This window comes from Homalodisca vitripennis, chromosome X, assembly GCF_021130785.1.
Source record: "Homalodisca vitripennis isolate AUS2020 chromosome X, UT_GWSS_2.1, whole genome shotgun sequence".
Lineage (NCBI taxonomy): Eukaryota > Metazoa > Arthropoda > Insecta > Hemiptera > Cicadellidae > Homalodisca > Homalodisca vitripennis.
The window spans coordinates 27324081-27346223 of NC_060215.1; the positions used below are offsets into that span (position 1 = coordinate 27324081).

General features: G+C 33.4%; 1 protein-coding gene across 2 annotated transcripts in view; it reads left to right on the plus strand.

Moving 5' to 3' along the window:
• The window catches only part of LOC124368829 (unconventional myosin-Va), a 147304-nt gene that overhangs the window by 51174 nt on the left and 73987 nt on the right, over window positions 1-22143 (plus strand). For both annotated transcript variants that reach the window (XM_046826238.1, XM_046826237.1), the window contains exons 9-16: window positions 792-1010; window positions 2791-2931; window positions 5009-5093; window positions 8351-8448; window positions 9590-9763; window positions 14488-14684; window positions 18478-18589; window positions 20373-20584. In XM_046826238.1, coding sequence (XP_046682194.1) covers window positions 792-1010; window positions 2791-2931; window positions 5009-5093; window positions 8351-8448; window positions 9590-9763; window positions 14488-14684; window positions 18478-18589; window positions 20373-20584 — 1238 coding nt within the window. The remainder of the gene's footprint in view (window positions 1-791; window positions 1011-2790; window positions 2932-5008; window positions 5094-8350; window positions 8449-9589; window positions 9764-14487; window positions 14685-18477; window positions 18590-20372; window positions 20585-22143) is intronic.

Sequence of the window (22143 nt, forward strand, 5' to 3'; positions counted from 1 at the left end):
AATGTATATATATATATATATATTACATCACATATTGTGCTCAGTTTACATTTACCAGAATCAACCAGTTAGAAGTGACTTCTATAGATGTAGCCTGAGTCAATGATACGACAGCTTCAACTTCGTTTATCTGGGATCTTCTTATTCCCAGTAGGATTTTGGCTTATCCCTCTATAACATTGCAGAGTACAATGAAAATTAGCTTGTTGCCTCTGTCACTCTGGAGTGTCCCAGCAGTGTACGGCTCTCCTATTTAGTCTTGTACTTAAATGGCTCCATGGAATTAAGGTGTTATGTAAGGTTTGTCGTGGATAAATGCTGGAGATGTAGGCTTTCTCCCATCAAATACCAGAGGCAGCCACTCTGACAGAGAGAATGTGACATCTGTCATGAAGTTAAATAAAAATGAAATCGAGTATCTGGGAACAAAGTATATGAATTATTTTTCTTTCTCAGCTGCTCACCACCTGAAGAGCATTGTATAAATCAGTTTATGTACAATTCTATAAACAAACTATCAGTGAAAATTACACTAAATTATATTAAAAAGAGGATGACAATTTTATTCCTATTAAATTACAGTTTCAAGCATTTTGTGCTGAGTGTGTTTGTTATCTTTAACACTGTCAAGAGCTACAGAGAGGCTGTTTGTCACCTTTCTGCTCCTTGAATCTTGGGTGAGAGATACATTTTCCAAACTCAGGGTGTTACTGGGATGGTGTATCAGGAATACTTAATGTAATATTCTAGAAATATAGCAAATGGTTGTAATATTTAAATGTTTTTTCCAGGCTATGGGAGCTCGGGATGCTTTAGCGAAGTATATTTACGCAGAGCTGTTCTCCTGGATTGTGCAAATAATAAATCGAACCCTGGAGACATCATCAGGAGCAAGACATAAGTTTATTGGCGTATTAGATATTTATGGGTTCGAAACCTTTGAAATAAACAGTTTTGAACAATTCTGCATCAATTATGCAAACGAGAAACTGCAACAACAGTTCAATCAGGTGAATTTATATTGTATAAAAATAACTCATACTCGGTTTATGTTTATAACGAGGTAAAAACTGCATCATTCTAAACAATGGAGGGGATAAATTTATCTCTATGGAGTTCGTAGCGTCTCAAAAACTCTTGCCCAGCTTCCACTCGATTCAACTTATGTTGGTCTGTCAACTGTTTGGGACCCACCTCACGGACATTTTCAAATATCCAAGAGTTTCTGTGATGGTTTCGTGTTACAAAGGTCTGGAGATTTGCGGAAATATCACAAAAGTTCTTCCAGAATTTCAGTCACAATTTAAGGTAACTGAAATCACTTGAACTCGCGACACCACTTGAACCCATTTTTTTTTTTTTTTAGGAGAGGCCGATCCCCTTTCAAGCCTTATTCTGTCCGCCCTCATGGGCCACTGGCCTGTGTGAGGATCTTATCAAACAGAATAAGGGGGAGAGTCCATACAGTACAAGGTCAATGGTACTGATAAAAAGTGCAATGGTCACAGGCAGGATTTGAACCTGCGTTATCTCTAACTCAGATCTAAAGTCCAACGACTTAGACCGCTCGGCCATCGGCACTCCCAACACTCATACGATTCATAACTTCATCACCATATGCAGTTTTTATCTCATTATAAACCTTAACCAGAGTTTTTCCCTTCCAAAAAAGATAACGGACGACGCTGTGTATTTCGCACTTGTTAGGATACTGGATTGACATTTTTCACGAAACTTGTTGTCACATCGACAGTTCTCAACGCACTGACCTCGAACTGATCTCATTGCGGAGGGGAGGAATCAGACTACACGACAGTGTAGCCAACTTGTCGAGAAAAATATCGTTCTGAACGTGAGAGCCTCAGTACACTTAATTTCTGAATATTCCTCGTACATGATATTTTCATAAAGTAATAGTGTGAAACAACATGGTTAATAAGAAAAAAGTAAAGATACAGTAATTAATGATATGTTAAATTAAACTCAAATTGCTTGTTAAAATAATGGAATTTACAAAGTGGTAACATTAAAAAATCACAAGGTGATTAAGATTAAGGATGATGGATGAAGAATGCCACACTTCATGTCCACACTTGGTTATTCCAAAAGATTTCTTCACCACAATCTAAAGATACATGAATTAATGCTGTATGTGCAGCAATATTTGCTCACTTCAATATTTCACCAATCTGCTGTCATTTCCTTTTCACGTGGTCATTATTACTGTCCACAACACACACATCTGTCTGTGTGTTTTTTTGTCTGTCTGTGTTTTGACAGATTGACGTGATTGTGTATCTAGAGTCTGGATATTGATGTAACATTTTATTAAAGCTACAAATAGAATTATAAAAATAAGATGATGCCATAATTTAGTCCTGATGCATACGATATAATTTATTCTTAATGAAATATTAGTAATCTGAATAAGTTTCTAGAATAAGAACTAGAAGACATTCTAATTTCTGAATAATGTACTGTAGACGCTCCTCCTTCAGACATGAAGAGCCGGCTGTACTGGCAGCCGTCATTATTTCAACCTCAGAATAATGTTAAATTTAATTAACATTATTCTTATGTAGTAAATTGTAAATTTTTCACTACAGCTAGCTCATAAAGAATTTTTTTCTGTTTACTTGAATTTTCACCACGTTCAAACTTTTTGATCATTGAAGTAATTTTAGGTTTGTAGTATTCAACCACCATAAGTTTTATGGTGTCACTGTAAAACTTTATTTATATTAAATTTGAAACCAAGAAATTAATTAATTATGGTATTTTTGTGTGCAGCATGTATTCAAGCTGGAACAAGAAGAATATCTAAGGGAAGACATTGAATGGAAGTTTATTGATTTCTACGACAACCAGCCCTGTATTGACCTGATTGAAACTAAACTAGGTATTCTGGACCTTTTGGATGAAGAATGCCGGGTAAGTTTGGCTGTCCTACTTTTTTGTGTAGTTATTTATCTTGTTTGCTTTATAGCCCATAATGAAATACATAAAATTGAATAGTTCTTTCTGAAAATAATTATGATTTAATTAACCTCATAGTAATATTGCAACTGATCTCACATTAAAATATCTTGGTGGTTTGCAAATACTTGAAAAGTCAAGTTGTAGTAGTACTCAACCTACTAACTGATCTTTCCGTTGATTACGCCATGTCTGAATTGGTAGATTCCGTTGATTTGCTCTAGTCACTCACTATAGTACGTAATCGGGTGATTATCGACATGATTTATTATGTACCACTGGAAACAGGAAGGAATGCTGTACATTGTAATGTCTTCTTTATTTCACTGTGTCAACTTTTACGTCACAGATTTGCGTTACATAAGTGACGACGAGTAAGTACCTTAGCAGCGCTTCGTCTTTACTCTGTCGGGTACTGTGGTAGTGGTGTCGTTTATTTAACCTGTCTACGGTGATACTGCATTGATTATTGATTATTATTTATTGAAATACTTTTTATGAATAATATTTGTTTTTTTCCAGCCAAAATAATTTAAAACATTTTTTTTTACTGTACATCATCCAAAATTGACAACATTTTATGTAAGACTTTGGAACAGTATACTTCATCATATAAATATATTATTTTTTATTTTTAAATTTCTATCATCTTTCCACTACTCCTGTCGAAGGCATAACTGTTTTATAAATTTTGTAATTTATGTTTTAATAGTTGTAAATAATGTATTTTTGTATGCTAAAAAATGTATTTATAATTTAATTTTTTACATGTATTTATAATGTTAGTTTATATAACTATACATTTCTCAAAAACTAGAATAAATTTGTGTTATTTTGGCTATCTTGTAATTGTAATATTTATTTTATGATTTGTATTATATATCACATTGTTCCTTAGTTCCTTGTGAGCATATTGATACCAAATGTTGGTAGAATAACAAACAGTACAAAATATTTGTTATGAATTTTATAAAAATAAAATGTAAATCACCCAAAATACAGGCTTTCAAGACAAAACATACTGTCACTTCAAATGTTAATATTTAAGATGATTATTCTCAATAACTGAAATTTGTGTAAAATATTGGTGTTTCTGAAATTTTCCAGATAAAATCAATACTAATGGAATCAACGTTGAGGGTGCTAACATTGGTTTTTTTATTATTTACTTAATATGGTTAATCATGTAATTACTTAATGTGGTATGTCCACTTCATGACATAACTCAAGCTAATTTGATAACCAAAACATGAGCCATCCAATAGTGAGACAAAATTGCTAAAAACTGGGAAAAAAATATTGATAAATGAATATGTTTGTTTTTTATAATGACAGTTTTGTTTGGTTTATTTGTGTGTATAGAAAAATAATGGAGTTACTATAGTTATATCTGTCACAGTTGTAATATATGGATTTTGATTTGAATTTGTATCTTTTGTATCCCTGTTTTCTATTTTTGAGGAATGATTATTTGTGCCCTATTGTTATTTAATTGGCCTCAAGTTGAGAAAATTACATAAGTTATTGCTGTCAGTGACAAACTACGAGTGCAAACAAATATTTCTATTGTAACAGAACATTTTAACATGTAATTAACATTTGAAACTATAATTGGAAACAATTCAGTTAAATTAAATTCAAATCTTTATTTATAAAATGTAAATATTCCAAAAATTTTGTCTCAATAAAATTATTTTAAATACAATAACAACATTAAAAATAGAAAACAAATTGTTTAACTAGTAGTCTTTAAAATTGACTTATTATTAACATATCATAATGACTTTAAAATTACATAGAGTTATTGCTTATGGAGTAAATAAACAGTAAAGCACCATATAAAAGCATTGGTAGTTTGTTCAAAATCTAAAACTAACCAGATCTCGAAACTAAGTAAGATTAAACCATATCAATTGATTATCAATTTGAAACTGCGGAATTTGCAAATATCTGTCATTTAAATTTTAACCAGAAATGGTGATAGATTAAATAAGTTCCAAGGGGTTTTACTTATAATATTAAATATTTTCAGATGCCCAAGGGTTCTGATAGTTCTTGGGTGGAAAAGCTGTACTCAACTTGTACCAAGTGGCCTCACTTTTCCAAACCAAGGTTTGGTAAGTATAGAATTATCTATGGTACTTAAAACTTTTATGTAGGAATTCTGTTATTTAGGAAGTATCATAACAGATAGGGGCACAATAAGAGAAGAGATAGGAAACAGAATATGGAAGAGTGGAAAGTTTTTCAATATGGTAAAGAAGATTGTGTGGAGTTGGAACATTGGGAAAGAATCAAAAGTATTGATGTATAAATCTTATTTCCAACCAATTTTATTATATGGAGCAGAGACGTGGACGTGGACTAAAAATGATTTAAGCAGATTGCAAGCTGCAGAAATGAGATTTTTAAGAGGGATAGAGAAGACTACAAGAAGAGATAGAATAAGGAACGAAATAACCAGAGAAAGATTGAAGGTAGTTTCACTGCAAGAGACAATGGAAGGAAGAAGAATACAGTGGATGGGGCATGTGAAAAGGATGGGAGATAATAGAATGCCTAGAATAGCACTGGAGAAGGAGGAAGGAGGAAGAAGACCAAGAGGAAGACCGAGAGGAAGATGGGAGGACCAAGTGTGGAAAGACATAGAGAGAAGGGGACTACAGAAAATACAGGTGGATGAAGAGGAGACATGGAACGATAGACTAAAGTGGAGGAGGCTGTGTACGACGACCCGTGAGAACGGAAACGTCTAACGATGATGATGATGACTTAAAACTTTGGTAACTGCCCAATATAGGTATGCCAGAAGCACACTACTGAACATGGTTGTACCCAGCAATGGGTAGGGGAGGGCTGCTGCAAATTCTTCTACAAGGGGAAAATAACAGATATACTTATACAAATGATAGTATTATAGTAAAAACATATAATTAGAACAAATCTAATTTTTTGCAAACAAATAATTATAATAACTAATAAATCTCTCCCATTAGCATATACAATTTTCTTTGGTTTCATTCACCTTTTTATGTCTAAAATGTTTTAACTTTAATGACCATAGGCTGCTTCCCTCCTAATTTTGATTCTGAATACGCCTATATTACTGATAAAAAAAGGAATGAGGTTTGTGTTAATTTTTGTGATATTGAAAAAACATACATCATGCCGTCAAATAATAAATCTTTGTTACCATGTGACATGGTTATTGAAATAATACAAAATATCAAACTACAAGGTGTATTCAGAAAATAAGTACGTTACAAAACTGGCAAACGATATTTTTTCAAACCAATTTTATTTTACATCATAGCATTCTTTACACTATTTTTTCAGATAGTTTTCATCAATACTTATCGTAGAGGGTGAACAGCTTTTCTATACCTTCTTCAAGAAATTCCTGCCAGTGAAAATAACCACTACTCCACAGCATTTTTACATCTCATCTTCAGACCCAAAGCAGTTGCCGACTAGCTTGCGCTTCATCTGCAGGAACAAGTGGTAGTCGGATAGTGCTAAGTAATTTCCCTAAGTGCTCTCAACGACACCGAATGTGAGAGTCACCAGCAGTATGCAGCCAAGCATTGTCATGGAACAACACGATTCCTTAACTGAACTTCTCTCCATTTGTTTTGAATTGCACGCCACAGTTTTCTTTAAGCCTCACAGTATTGTACCACATTAATACTTTCACCTCTCAGTAGAAATTTATCATTGGTCAAATCTATCTTTGACAGCAGAATGCTGATCACCCGAGAGCTTCATTGTGTGCACTTATTTGACCTTTTACCCTACTACAGTATTTTAATTGAACTTTCTAAACCACTTTCTATTTCCTGCCGCATCACAGCTTCACCATTAACATTTTAACTTGACGATATATTACTGATTTCACATTCCTTGCCTTAAAAAATTGAATATCAGGACAAATCTTGTGTGGGGTAGAGCAACCAAAATGGCATCAGTGAACAAGGAAGACTGGCATGCCTACGCAGAATGCCGACCACAGGGCTGTGGCAGTGGTGTACCGCTGAAAACACTTGTCATGAAACTTGTATTTATTTTCCAGATACGGATCTATGTGACCAAACAGTTGAACTGATTTTGACCGAATTTCGTAATTCTTCATGTGTAATTAAATCAAAAATGTTGTTTAAAGTAATCTAACAGTGTTGATTAAATATCCCTTATTTATTTATCCCTTTAGATTCTTAACAAAATTGCACAAATTGAATCTCTCTAACAATTTTTAATAACCTGTTGACAAGTCAAGTGTGTCAAATGATACGCTAACGATTACACACATTTATTAATTGGTTTCATAAGATGGAGGATAGTGTTGGTTATAGTCTAGTCTGGTAAGGAGTAATGTCTATACCGATGTATATTGACATAGTGGTTGTTTCAGTTATCCCGGTATTGTAGCTGTACAAATTCTATTACAGTGGTGGTATCTAGTGGTAGTGTGCGTAGATCTATCTTATATGTAACAGTTTGGCACACTTTATTACTCTGTGGTCTGTTATTGGCCAAATAGTGATGTAATGTGGCCGTCGTAATGCCTCACATACTGTTCACACTTGTCAAAAGATTTAAAAAGTGTTTAAAAATTTGTTTTTGTCTTCTTTAAATACATAGGTGGGATTTGTTCAAAAGCTAGAATTAGGGTTTTGTGGATCACCCGATTTTTAATTACAAGGATTCTTTTTGATTGCTGTACAGATTCTTTGTTCGAAGCTGCCATTGTTTGAAGGAGGAAACGAACTTGCACAAATAATGTAATGAAGGCTGTTTATAGAAGACATTCCTTTTATGAGTACTTTCTAAGTTTCCAGAGTCGATAAGAGTAGATTTGGCCTTTGCCTTTCTACTATTTCTGTTAATCGTATTTGTACCGGACTTTTTTTTAATAGTTATACATGATCAAAATGTATCAGCAGGAAATGTAGGTCTAATTATCTGGTATTTAATGGTATATCAATGTCTTGCCATTGTTTGAAGTAGGAAACGGACTTGCACAAAAATGTAATGAAGGCTGTTTATAGAAGACATTCCTTTTATGAGTAGTTTCTAAATTTCCAGAGTCAATAAGAGTAGATTTGGACCTTTGCTTTTCTGCTATTTCTGTTAATCGTACTGTACCAGACTCGTTTTTAATAGTTATACATGGTCACAATGTATCAGCAGGAAATGTAGGTCTAATTATCTGGTATTTAATGGTATATCAATGTCTTGAATGCTTGTGCTCCTAAATTAATATTTTCAAGTAATTCCTTGAATTGCTTGAATAAATTAGTATAAAATCTCTGTCAAAAGTAGTACTTCATTTCTTTCTGTGAATATTTGCTGATAGGCATAATTGTGTGTTTTTTAGGAACTAATGCTTTTGTGATCAAACACTTTGCTGACAGAGTGGAATATGAAGCACTTGGGTTTTTGGAGAAAAATAGAGACACAGTAGTCGAAGAGCAGGTGGGTAATATATTCAATTCCATTTATCTACAAAGGTTACACTGATTCTGGGTTTTATTCCTCTGTGTACACTCAACATGATGGAACTCATCAAGTTAATAGACAATCCTGATTACTTTGTAAAAACTCTTGTGCTCTCAGCGAGATTAAGCTGATATTTGCTCTCTAAATATTTTAATTTAATGATAAATTTTAGTAAACTTATTTATTTTATTTTATTTAAAATTGTATTTGTAATGAATTTCGTTATTACAGCAGAAGGTTTTTAACCTAAATTTTGCCTCTAGTAAATTGTAACTATTGCATAAATTAATCAATTGTAATTACATGTTTTAATAAGTTTTAATATTTCACTACTACTATTGGATGCTCTAAAACAGTGAGAACAAGATAACACACTATAAAAGTTAAATTATGTATTGGTTTCAACTGTTGCATACTAAAATAAACGCAAGTGTTGTATTCTATTGAGGTTTAAAGTGGGTAGGTTGCATCCTCCTTAGTTAGGAGTTGTTGATCTGTGAGGAGGAGGAGAACTAATGTGCTGACTGTTATGAAAATTCTGGTTGTAGAAGATTCTGTACTATAGTCAGTAATTGGTTTACCAGGGTTTACAACAATTTTGTTTCTTGTGAGAGTGTGCATAGCTCACTTTGTATCGTGAATTCTCTTCTTTGGTGGATGGAGCAAGAAAGTAAATTCGTGGGAGATATTACTTGAATACTGAAATACTGAGTATTGAATACTCACTAGAGTGGTTGTTTCTTGGCACAAACCCAGAACTTTTTAACATTTTTCAGACTAATATAGTAGGGTTTGTCAGTATTTAAAATATAAAATGTATTAATAAGTTTTAACGCAGACCAAGATGCCTCAAAAATTACGTTTTTTATTAATACACATCAGAGTTACAGCTGAAGCGATCAAGGCATAACCTAAATAGTAAACTATTTTGAGTGTAAATGGAACACTCAGTAGTGAACCTGTTCTTTGTCTTTTAAGTAGTTTTGCAACCGGTGTAGTGCACTACACCTGGAATTTTTAGTTTTCAAGAAATTTTCATATTAACAATTGCAACCTGAAAAATGATACTTTTTATAATTTTTTATTTGAAAGTAAATAAAGATTTTGCATATCACAGGTGGAAGTGTTGAGGAGTGGCAACAATAGGTTAGTCCGCAGTCTGTTCCGAGATGACAACAAGCTGTCCGTGTCCACAATTCCTGCTGCTCCAGTCCCCAAGACTCGGGTGGTAGTGACATCGAAGTCTGCTCCCAGTTCCAACACCTCTAGTCTGTCAAAAAACAAGAAAACGGTAAGATTCTCATGGTTTATGAGGAGAGTCCAAAAGTTTCCAGAATTATTACCTATATTTAAGCAGTGATTCGCTGAAAGGGAAATACCTTTTCCTGCCAACTGGCAGCAATGCTTGTAAAAGTACAATGCCATTTTGCTGATTCATTCCGTTAAAAGATGCAGATGCTGCCAATTGCAGGAAGAGGAATTTCCCCTTAATTGAACAGCTCCTTTGCTATAGATAACGATTCCACAAACCTTTTGATTATATCTCGTAGTTACCTGTAAACTGTGGCTAGTTACCACGACTATCTTTTAAGATTTCCAGTTCAAACTGTGTCAAAATTACGCTATCACAGTTAAAATCTTGATTCTTTTTTTAAGGTTTATTATTGATGGTGGATGATATGAAAGAATAATAAGATTTTAAATATTGCCATCATTATTTGTCACAAAAATAGAGCACTACATTTCTAGGATTGAAATCTATCCTCTTCAGGTGACAAGAAACTTGAATGCATAAGGTTAAGCAAGCACAAAAAAATTAGTCAACAAATTGGATGATTTTGCCAAAGTCAAACTTGATAAGAATAAGTTCTTCCTAAAAATAAAGTATATACAAGCTGTGTTAAAAAAGTAAAGGAAACTTTTAAGTTTCGCGGCTTTGGAGAGTCTGATTGCAGGGCCTAGTATCAAGGGCTGCATCATTTTGCCTACCGGCGTGACCCCCCCCTGGTCACGTGACCGCATACGTCACGAACCTGACGTCTGCCGCGTCTAACCCGCTTGCCACTATGAGAGCGTTATGGTTTACACGCTATTACACCATGAGTAGAATAATATAATTAAGGACATCCTTATATATTCTTAAACTGTGTGATCTGCTGAAACTAGCAGTATAAATATATTTCAGTTTATATCGATTTGAAAATTGTACAACCACAAAAAAGGCGTGTTTGAACTCCGAAATGCAATACATTGAAAGTTTATAAGCGTTACCGGTATTTTTTTTGGTTTAAAAACAAACTTTTAGCGGCAAAGTTGTAGTAAATTAGTTTATCTATAAGTTTTCATTTGGAAGAATTGGAATAAAATATTATTAATATTCCCTTAGGCTTTTCTATACAAATGAATAGTAGAATAATTTTAGAAAGAAATAATATCCGTCGAATCTATTTTTTTTCAATTTGCACACATCTTATTGGTTAATAACTATTTAAATAATTTTATGGATATGTTTGAAAATATCTTGTGACTTACCTTAGGCAATGTAAATGTCTAGTAGAACCAATGACGAAAGATTGCAAGTCCAAATAAAATTAGTTTGTTCATTTTACAGCATTATTTGTTTACTGTTTTGTTTAAGACTTCAATACCTAAAACTAACATTATGCATGTTAATAGATGATACCACTTAATAGTTACAGCACTCATTTTATCTAGTTCAACACTGTTCTTCAGTCTTTTTTTGATTGAATCCACTTCTTAGATTTTTTAAGCTGTTTCCTCTTGCATTCTAAGTTATTAACGTTCCTTAATCTAATAAAAGTTCTCACCCTGGCATACACGTGTATGGCTTGCTTGCAAACATTTAGGGAACTTTTCAGTTAAAATACTCTTCAGATTGGCTATAACATGGTTTTGGTTAATACTAAACCTTCATCCAGGAAGTCATTTCTTAACAACCTAAGATAGTGTGGGCATGTCCGCAAAAACCCAAAACTGTTTCCTCATTGTCTGCAGGGTTAACAAAGCATGTATTTCGTACAGAAATATTTAATTTTTTCAACAATTTCCCACAGCCACCAAGGTCCGACACGATGGCACACACTTTGAATCCCGCCTGATGAGCACGATTGATAATACGAAATAATATTTCCTTATTCATAGTGTTATCGAAATCAAAAACACTGGTTGTTTCCATTTACTTGTTTGACTTCTCAACATGGCCACTTGTAACTTTGAGAATGGACCTAGAATTTTAACCATTCCAGCATCATAAAACTACCCTGCTATCGATGTGCACTTCATCGAAACTTAAAACACAATATTTATCTAACTCGGATAAATTTTTCTGTACAGTTAGACATCAAAGTAAATACATTATGTAGAATAACCCGGCCGACAAGAAAAAATTTAGAACACCATCGCCTAAGGGTACTTGCTAATGGTAGAGGAAACTCCATTTTTCTCCTTCCAAAAATCATAAGATTAACGAGACAGAGCCCTTATCATAACTGCCCGCGATAAATCCTCACTAGACCATCTAGTTATTTTGCCCTTTCCTTGTAATTGCTTAATCTGCTGGGAAGACAAAAAATGTAGAAACATAATCTGTGACTTTAGAATTTTGTTCATACCTGATTTTGTAATAAGAAAGTTTTGTCCTCAGGGTTTTGACAGTTTTTGCATGCCTTCTTAAGATTTTAGAATGCATTTTCCTTTTTTTTTCGCAATGGATTTTATACAATATATCATGCTCTCTTCTCAGATTAGTTAGTTTTTGTTCTAAAACATCAATGGAAGATTTCAGATTGTTGTTTTCTTCTAACAGATTCTCGCATTTTTCGCAAACAGAACTCGGTTGTACGAGGTTACTTTCGTCTAATCGGTCTGTATTTAGTGGCTCAATTCGAGGTTTTTTTTGGACTTAAACTGTCTAATCGTTCAATTGCGTTTTTTACGAACACGTCGTTTTTCTATCCGTTCATGCGTACATCGTCATCGTCATTACTGATAGTGGGAAGTTTTATTGACGGAGCAACAAAGGGCGTTAATAACAATTTCTGAGGCAGCTCTAATAAGCGATTTTTCATGTCATCAATGTAGTCAGATGGTGCAAAATGATCACTACACACATAGGCATACTTACAATTTTCCGCGTCTCCTCTTTTACACTTTGATAACCAAATTTTACAAGTCTCACTGTCTTTTGAAACTTATGGTACACTACTCGCTGTTCAACTTCCTTTAGTCTTTTTAGAGTTATTTGGACAAGTAGCCACAGCACAACAATTCATTTTGACACTGCATAAAATAAACTAAATCCACATCAAATCACTGAGGATCAACCTCAATTAAATCACTTCGGCATGTTGCAGCAGCATGTAAACGACAGTGTGCCAATGTAACACATGTTCAACGCCAACACGGCCAGTCCCTGCAAGTTGCAAACGCGGTGGCGGTATCTGGCCTGATCAGGCCAGCGACGTCACGGCACCCCCTCCCTCCACTCCGCCTGCCGTGGCGGCACCGTGCTGAGATCAAAAGAAATGGCTCAGCACTTGATACTAGGTCCTGGTCTGATTGCCAAAATTGTTTTATTATGTTGGTACTCATACTCCTGAAGTATAACAAAATTTCCAGCTGTATTCATTGTTTAGTTTTTCAGTGGCAGTTACTAAAGTTAGACGTGTTTTATGAACTGAGCAATTTTCTTTTGTTAAAAAAATGGATCAAAGAATTTGTATCACATTTTGCTTGAAAAATTGAATAAAGTGTAACAAAGTGTGGGAAATGTTAACAAAGGCGTATTGTGAGTCTGCCATGAGTAAAACAAGGGTTTACAATAGGTATAAACATTTCAATGATGACTGTGAAGACTTTGAAGCTGACAAGGAGGACAAGAAACATTTTGGACGCCCCAACACATCAAAAACCGTTGAAAACATTGTGAATGATGATGGCATATCAATTGGTACATGTCATGATATTTTTTTGAATGTTTTGGATATGAAACGTGTAGCAGCAAAATTTTTTCCAAAATTGTTGAATTTTGAACAGAAACAGAGGCTAATGGAAGTTTCTCAGGAGTCACTAACTGATGATGTAGAATTACTGAAACATGTTATAACAGGTGACGAAACATGGGTTTCCAGTTATGAATTCGAAACTAAGGCTCAATCATCCCAGTGGAGGCATTCTGGATCGTAAAAACTAAAAAAGGCTTGACAAGTGTAGTCAAATTTGAAGGTTATGCTCACTGTGTTTTTCAATTTTAGTGGCATAGTGCATCATGAATTCTTGCCACAAAATCAAACGGTCAATAAGGAGTACTACATGCAAGTTTAACACCATTTGCGTTAATCCAAAAAAAGTCTGGATTTGTGGCAAAACAATTCATGGCTTCCTCCATGACTAAGCTAGTAACCGCTATCTTGTCTCACGGGATCTCGACAGGAGGCAGCCTCTACCTCCAACCTTACCCATCCTGAATATCTGTGACTACAGAAGCAAGCGTAAAACTCCTTTTAAAGGTGCAATGAGAGGTTTCTCAACTTCACATTGCATTGAAACATTGCTATCACGTAATCTTGAGATATTTTGGCCTCACTGTATGCATGCTGATGCTGCCTTAGCCTGTAATAAAACAGCCATATTGATTACTGGGATTTAAGCCGATCACAATGTAGCTGTGACCCTCCTCCTACAGTTACTTTTATCATGGCAGTGTAAACGGTAAATCTTGGATTATAGTCATTATACTGGGTTTACGTAAGCCTAATAACTGAAATCACAATAGTATTATTATTTTCAATTTAGAAATATTCTACAAAATTGCTTCGCTCAGTAGTTGTATTCCTATTTTAAAGATTAAATACAAACAAATCGTTTTTGCAATGCCTTTTTGAAAATAGTACATGTTCTACTTTTAGTACATTATGTGTCCCATAGGTATTACTAGATTTGTCGGTATAAGAAGCGAGCTGGATGTTTGGATATAATGTATTTACTGTGTATCAGGTTGGGTCTCAGTTCCGTAGTTCGCTCAATGCGCTGATGTCCACTCTGAATGCAACCACTCCCCACTACATCAGGTGCATCAAGCCAAATGACAGGAAATTGGCGTTTGAGTACAATGCTCCCAGAGCAGTACAACAGCTTCGAGCCTGTGGAGTCTTGGAAACCATCAGAATCAGTGCTGCCGGTTTCCCTTCCAGGTACCTACTTAAACAATATTTGTGTACTGTTAGGGCTTACTATGTATGTAATAAAATATTTGTACGCTTAGTATTTACTGTGAATTTTATGTGAAAGTATAGTCAAACCACTTTATTCCATAATATGTACAAGGTACAAAGAATAGCATCACTACAATAAAACTAAATACTAATATTAATTAAAAATTATAAATGAAAAATGGTAACATTAGTTCATTCAAATGATGAAACTTACATCTTAACAATTTATGTTCAATTCTTCTTTAAATGAATTAATTGGTTTTTGTATTGAAATATTCCTCAAAAAAAATATAGAAACAAATTAGTTAAATAATCCTTTACTTCCTTTTTTAATTTTAACAGATCTGTTTCCATTATAAATTTTGTTGGTAAATTTTGTAAATATCTATGTTTTCTTTTTGTAAAATTCAAGATTGTGTTGGATCGATATGTCTATTAAAACAAGTATTATATATGTATTTTTATTAGTTTTTATAGTATAGGATCAAAAAAATTGTTTTATATAAATTATTGATTCAAATATGTGTACCCATATACTGCCAGAATTCCAAATTCAGAAAAATATGTTTAACAGAATTTGTATATCTTAAATGTTTTATGACTCTCAAAGATTTTTTTAGGTCCAATAGCCTATCTAAATTGCTTATCCTTGTTGCTCTATAAATGCTTATTCCGTAAGTTAAATGTGAGTGGATCAATGAGAAATATATTATTTTCAGTGTGTAAACAAATTACTAATTTTTGCAATTTGTTGCAATGCATATAGACCAGTAGACATCTTATTAGTAACATGATCTACATGTTTATCCCAAGCTAAATTTTCATCTATTATAAGTCCTAGAAACTTTGTGTGGTCTACATGTTTAAGTCTATCATTGTCTAGAAAAATGTCACAGTTGAAATTAGATCTGGATCGCTTTGTAGAAAAAGAAATATAATTCGATTTTTTCTGAATTTAATAAAATATTATTTTTGTCAAAAAAATTCCTTAATCCTACTTAGACCAATATATGATGAAATTTAAATATTCTCAAGCTTCTGACCAGAAAACAAAATATTTAAATCACCAGCATACACATAATAAAGGAAAATCAAGTATCTAGACTTAAATTTCTGTGACTAAGTGTACAAAGCTACGTGGGAAGCTGTACATGAGAATTGTTCGAAAATCTTGGTAGGGAAAGGATACAAGTGTGCAGAACCCTGTTTTTCTATCAAATACAGCTGTATCAAGAAGTAGAGGTTAAGCAGAAAAATGCACAACTTGCATTGTCAAATTTATTACTAACGATGATCCTTTTTAATAATTTTGTATTGAGGACTTGTTACAACACTATTCTATGCTGTAAGTAATTTCATTGTCGTTATAATAAATTCTAGAGCCTTTGGAAAAAAATATTTCTGCTTTGTCCCTGTTCATTTGTCAAAACCATCCAACGCAAATCTACACAAAACCTAATTGTTCTATGAAAATTTGTATAGTGGAATGTGCACAACTATCAGCTGTTTCCTCTTTAATATAGGTTTTATCTGTAAAAAATTATATTATTTTTATGTAGCTAAAACTTGAACCCAAACTTGTACATATATAAAAAAACGTTCACTTCCATCCCTTATTGCTCAATTTTCATTAATTGCAGATAAAAATAAACTTGCAGAATGAAGCAAACGAGATCTACTTTTTGAAGAGTTGAACATTTTGATTCCCTCTTCAACTAAAAATATTTAAAATGTTGATTGCGGCAAACCCTAGTGCGCTCCGTATCTTATGAGAATAATTATCTTCACTCAATATAGATCAGCAGTGAAGGTGATAACATATATTATAGATAGGCAGTTATTGTACAGTAGTTTAACATGTTGACTGCGGCAGACGCTCTAGCGCGCTTGATGTCCCTTGAGAATAATTTAATTAAATGCGTTCTAGTGTAATATTCAGGAAAATAATGAACTATGAGGAAAAGGTCCTCTATATTGCAATTTTAAGATACAAATATACAACTCCCTTTTAAGGATGTATCTCCGTACAGAGATGAAATAAAGTTTTGAGGTGGTACACTCGGATTTGGGTTTGGAAAGTTATTTTTTATGTGTTAAATTCATAGCTCTTCAAGATAACCTCACTGAATACAGAAAAAGTATACACATTTGTTGTATCACCACGTGAAATTACAAGCATTTAAAGTAAATAATTTAGGTTATTTTATAATCAGGCCCAAATAGAAACTGTTGAAGATTAAAATATGACATTTTTACAGTATGTACATGAATTATAGTTTCATAGAAGGACATTTTATTCTATTCATTCATGACTGTAGGAAATTATATTTGTTTTAATTAGATATAATTTTTACATTACATGTTTTGTAATACAGGGTGATTCAAAAAGAATACCACAACTTTAAAAATGTGTATTTAATGGAAGAAACATAATTGAACCTCCTGTTATGCATAATTACAAAGAGTATTAAAAAGAATTTTTTCACTCAAAAAAAGTTCAGAGATGTTCAATATGACTCCCTCCAGGCACTTGAGAAAAACACCCGATACTCAAACTTATTCCACACTCTCAGTAGCATATCAGGCGTAACAGATTGGATAGCTGTTGTTATTTCTTGTTTTAAATCATCAATGGTGGCTGGGAAAGGTGACCGAAACACAATATCCTTAACATACCCTCATAAGATAAAATCGCATGGGGTAAGGTCAGGGCTTCTTGGAGGCCAGTGATGAAGTGCCCTGTCGCGGGCTGCCTGGCGGCCAATCCATCGTCTCGGGTGGTTGACGTTCAGGTAGTCACGGACAGATAAGTGCCAATGTGGTGAAATATGAATTGTTGTGCTTCTTGTTTGAGCTGAGGGAACAGCCAATTCTCCAACATCTCCAGATACTGTAGTCCAGTTACAGTAGCACCTTCTAAGAAAAAGGGACCAAAAACTTTATTGGCTGAAATTACACAGAAAACTTTCAACTTAGGTGAGTTCATGCTCAATTGTTTCCCGCGGATTATCAGTGCCCCATATATGGACATTGTGCCGGTTGACTTTCCCATTAGTGTGGAAAGTAGCTTCATCACTAAACACAATCTTCGAAACGAAAGATTCGTCTGCTTCCATTCGAACAAGGATAAACTCATAGAAATCGATTCTTTTGATCTTATCAGCTGCAGAAAGGGCTTGAACCAATTTCAGACGATAAGGTTTCATTACTAATCTTTTTCGTAGGACTCTCCATACAGTTGTTTGTGGAAGTTGCAGCTCTCTGCTAGCTCTTCGAGTCGATTTACCTGGGCTGCGAACAAATTCCTGCCGTATGTGTGCTACATTTTTATCACTCGTGCACTGCCGTCCAGAACTTTTCCCTTTGCACAAACACCCATGCACTATAAACGGTCTTATACCAACGTTAGATACACCACCTATCAGGAGGTTGAACACCATACTTCGTTCAAAATGCATGCTGAACAACTGTCGTCGATTCACTTCTGCCATACTCAATAACACAAAAAGCTTTCTGTCTAGCAATCGCCATCTTAGCATCAACTGACGCTAACCCCTTGTTAAAAGCACCTCAAGTGAACAAATGAGCAACTAAATTTAACTTTAGAACTTCCTTAATTCGCCGACATATAGTGCTTAGCTCTTCTTTTATTCTCTGCAGAGTTATAAATTTCTAAAGTTGTGGTATTCCTTTTGAATCACCCTGTATATTATTTTGAAATTAAATTATTTTCTTAAATCTGATAATCAATGTTTGTAATAAATTATTTCAGATGGCCCTACCTGGATTTTTTCAATCGCTACAGAGTGCTGTGTAGATCTCAAGATATCAAGAGGGACAATATGAGGTCCACGTGTGAGTGCATTCTTGTCAATTTTATCAAGGTAATATAGTGTCAATTTTTATATTTTGAAATTTATTGCATTAAGTAAATGTTACATTATTAACCCTTTGAATGCTGCAGCGTTTTGCTATATGGTATGCATAAAATGCCGAGCGAAAATGCCTGGTTCTGCAAGGGTCTGGTTAAAAATTCATAACAAATTTATTTATTGGTATAATGTCTTGGGTTTTTGTTTATTTTTTAGATAAATATATTTTCTTTATACATATAATACATTGATCACTTATTTAACGTGTTTATACAAATAAAAAAAAATCATTAACAAAAAATGTATGAGCAAAAACATTTAGTTTTTTATTTTGACACAACTTAGTATTATTGAAATATTTTATTTTTTCACTTTTAGTTATTCTATCGTATACTCCATTTAATTCTTTACAAAAAGACATATAAAAATTTTGTTTATGCTTATAAATACAGTTTGGAAAGTAAATATGAAAATATGAACCACTACAACACTAGAAATTTTCTACCCTAACCTAACCTGCTATGTATTGTCTACACTGATAATGCTTAAATCTAATGCCTACAATACTAGGTCTTCATTGTCAGCAATGTTTTTATGACTCATTGTTTATAAATATCACTGAACAAACATAAAAACTTTACAAACGTATTTAATAAAGTACTAGATGCTTACGATCGCCGTAACTCGCGGCCGTCATTGTTCTACTTACACACAGACTAGAACAACATACACAAACTAAATAATTTGAAGATACTAACACTACAAACCCATTTACACTTAGAAACTTTCAATATCATTTGTGAAATAAACAGCAACGCAAACAAAACACGTGACGGCTCGTCCGCGTATCGGCCGATTCTAAACACGACTGAAGCGCTCACTTTACAACCGCCGTAAAAATCAGAATCTAACCAAAATGCAACAAAACCTACATCAAAAGTTACATTGAAGCCTTTAGAATTCGTATGTATAGTCATTGAGCCAATTTAGATAAATACTATATAAAATATAAGCATTACTGCAGAAGTCGCTAACAGCGATTCTGGAATTTCTTGCATATAATGCGGGATCGCTGACAGCGATGCTCCGGCACTCAAAGGGTTAAAATAGGATGGTATAGTTATGGCTTTTCAATCATTGGATGTTGGATGTTGCATAATTAACTGATAAGAAATTCAGTCTCAGCTGATAGACTATGAATTACCCAGAAATCTAGATGCGTAGAGTTATGCCTGCATCATCAGCCATTCATTAGAGGATTTCCTCTGAGAGAATAAGCTATTATGCTGGTGCATGACGTAATCGATATTATCAGAGTATTTCTACCCAGGAGTAAAGAGTTCCAACAATAGTATCGACCAAAGTAGCATGCTTGCAATATTTGACACGTGATCTTGTTGAGAAATCTAGGGTGAGAGAGAATGTTGATGATACTTTTAAAATTAAAAACTACTCTGTTTGAACTTGCTTTTAAAAAGAGTAATTATTTCTAATGAAGTAGTTGAAAAGCAACTAGAATTCACTAAAACACTTATGTAATTATGTATGAGATGGAGTTTTTTTTTTTTAAAAGAAAAATGAAACTGCAGTGATTGTATTGTCACATTTATGGACAAACCATCTTCCGGTATTTTAAAATCACGACAAATATTTGAGACATTTATTACAAATCGCTGTTACCTTGTTACTTTAGTAATTTGAGATTATTGTTTATTTCAGATTTTATTCAGTATTAAATCATCCCCCTACTGTTACATCCCTCTGAAGGCTTTAAATTGTGTTTGTTTTCTTACAGGATAATGATAGGTTCAAATTCGGTAAGACAAAGATTTTCTTCAGGGCAGGCCAAGTGGCTTATTTGGAGAGGCTGCGGTCTGAGAGGCTGAGGCATTGCTGTATAATAATGCAGAAAACTATTAGAGGTTTCCTGCAGCGCAAACGTTACTTGCGTGTCATTCATGCAACCCGCACTCTGCAGAGGCTAGCTCGTGGTTTCGTTGCACGCAGGTATTTATATCTATAATACAATTAAATTATGAACTCCACATTATAGGGTTATCTTTATGTTAGAATAATAAAATCGTAAACTGGAGTTCATAATTTTAACAGATATGACTGAACAACACAATTCATTGTCCACAAATACAAATACCTCTCACTTAAGTTGGCAAAGGTAAGAGAAGATATCCAGTTTAATAAGATATGCCTGAGTGAAAATATTATTCCAAATTATGTTCAATTAAAAACTAAATCTACATCAAGAGCTGCGCTAAGAAGCATTAAAAAGAGGGAAAATAATATGGATAAAAGAAGAAATTAACAGTTTATATGCAAAAATGAATCTAATAGTCAGATCAATTGAAGATATTAAAACAGAAATCAAATTAACGTTTCACCAAGAGAGCATTGAAGAAATTGATATTAATACACAGCAATGGATCAAACCTATTATTTTAAAGAAAAAACAGGTTCATCTTAATAAGATTAATAAATTGATTAACTTACAGGAAGACAATAATTCAAAAACACTATACATTAGATGATAAATCCAGATTTCTGCCCAAGAATTAAAAACTTAATCATCTATTCTATTTAATGATGATGAGATGGCACTATTAGATAAAATCCCTCAAATATAATATAAATCTGGATCATAAAATACCAATAATCAAAGATGACCTAATTAATTTAGAAACAGCCATAAAGAAAACAGACTCAGAACTCCAAGAACCTTTCCGATATAATCTTGTCCATGAAATTAAACAAAAGTAATTTGAAAGTACAAATTCCCAAATTAATTAAAACGTCAAATAATGATATGAAATTAGTATCGTCCATCACAAGAAAACTAAAAGATAATAACTGTATAATATCAAAAGCCGACAAAGGGAATACAGTAGTAATTATCGACAGCCAAAACATATCAAGAAAAGATTGAAACATTCATTGACAGCAACAATCTTAAAAAATTAAAAAAGGACCCAACCCAAGAATACACAAAACTTATAAATTCCACAATAACTAAATGCAAAAGTTTAACAAAAGCAGAGCAATACCAGCTCAAAATGACAAATCCAAAGCTCCTACACTAAAAGGTCAACCAAAGACTCATAAACCGGATATTCCAATTTAGACCAGTAGTCAACTTTCGTAACGCTCCTACTTACAAGGTATGTAAATTTTTAAATAACAAAATAAAAACCAACATGCAATTTGAAGACAATTACAGTATATTAAATTCAAGTAATCTGGCAAATCAAATTAAAGAACATTCAAATTCCATTAAACTCGTTCTTCATTTCCTTTGATGTTAACAACATGTACTCGAACATTCCAAAACAAGAAACAATGCAAATTCTAAAAGATAATCTAATAAAATTACAGTCAACTTGAAATGAATGAAATTGAAGATATTTTATCACTGACAAAGTCTACTGTTAATCAAAATTATTTTCAATACAAAAAGGACTTTTACAAACAAGAAGATGGGTTGGCAATGGGATCTCCTCTTTCAGGCCTTCTTGCAAATATATATATGCAACATTTAGAAAACAACAAAATAATGA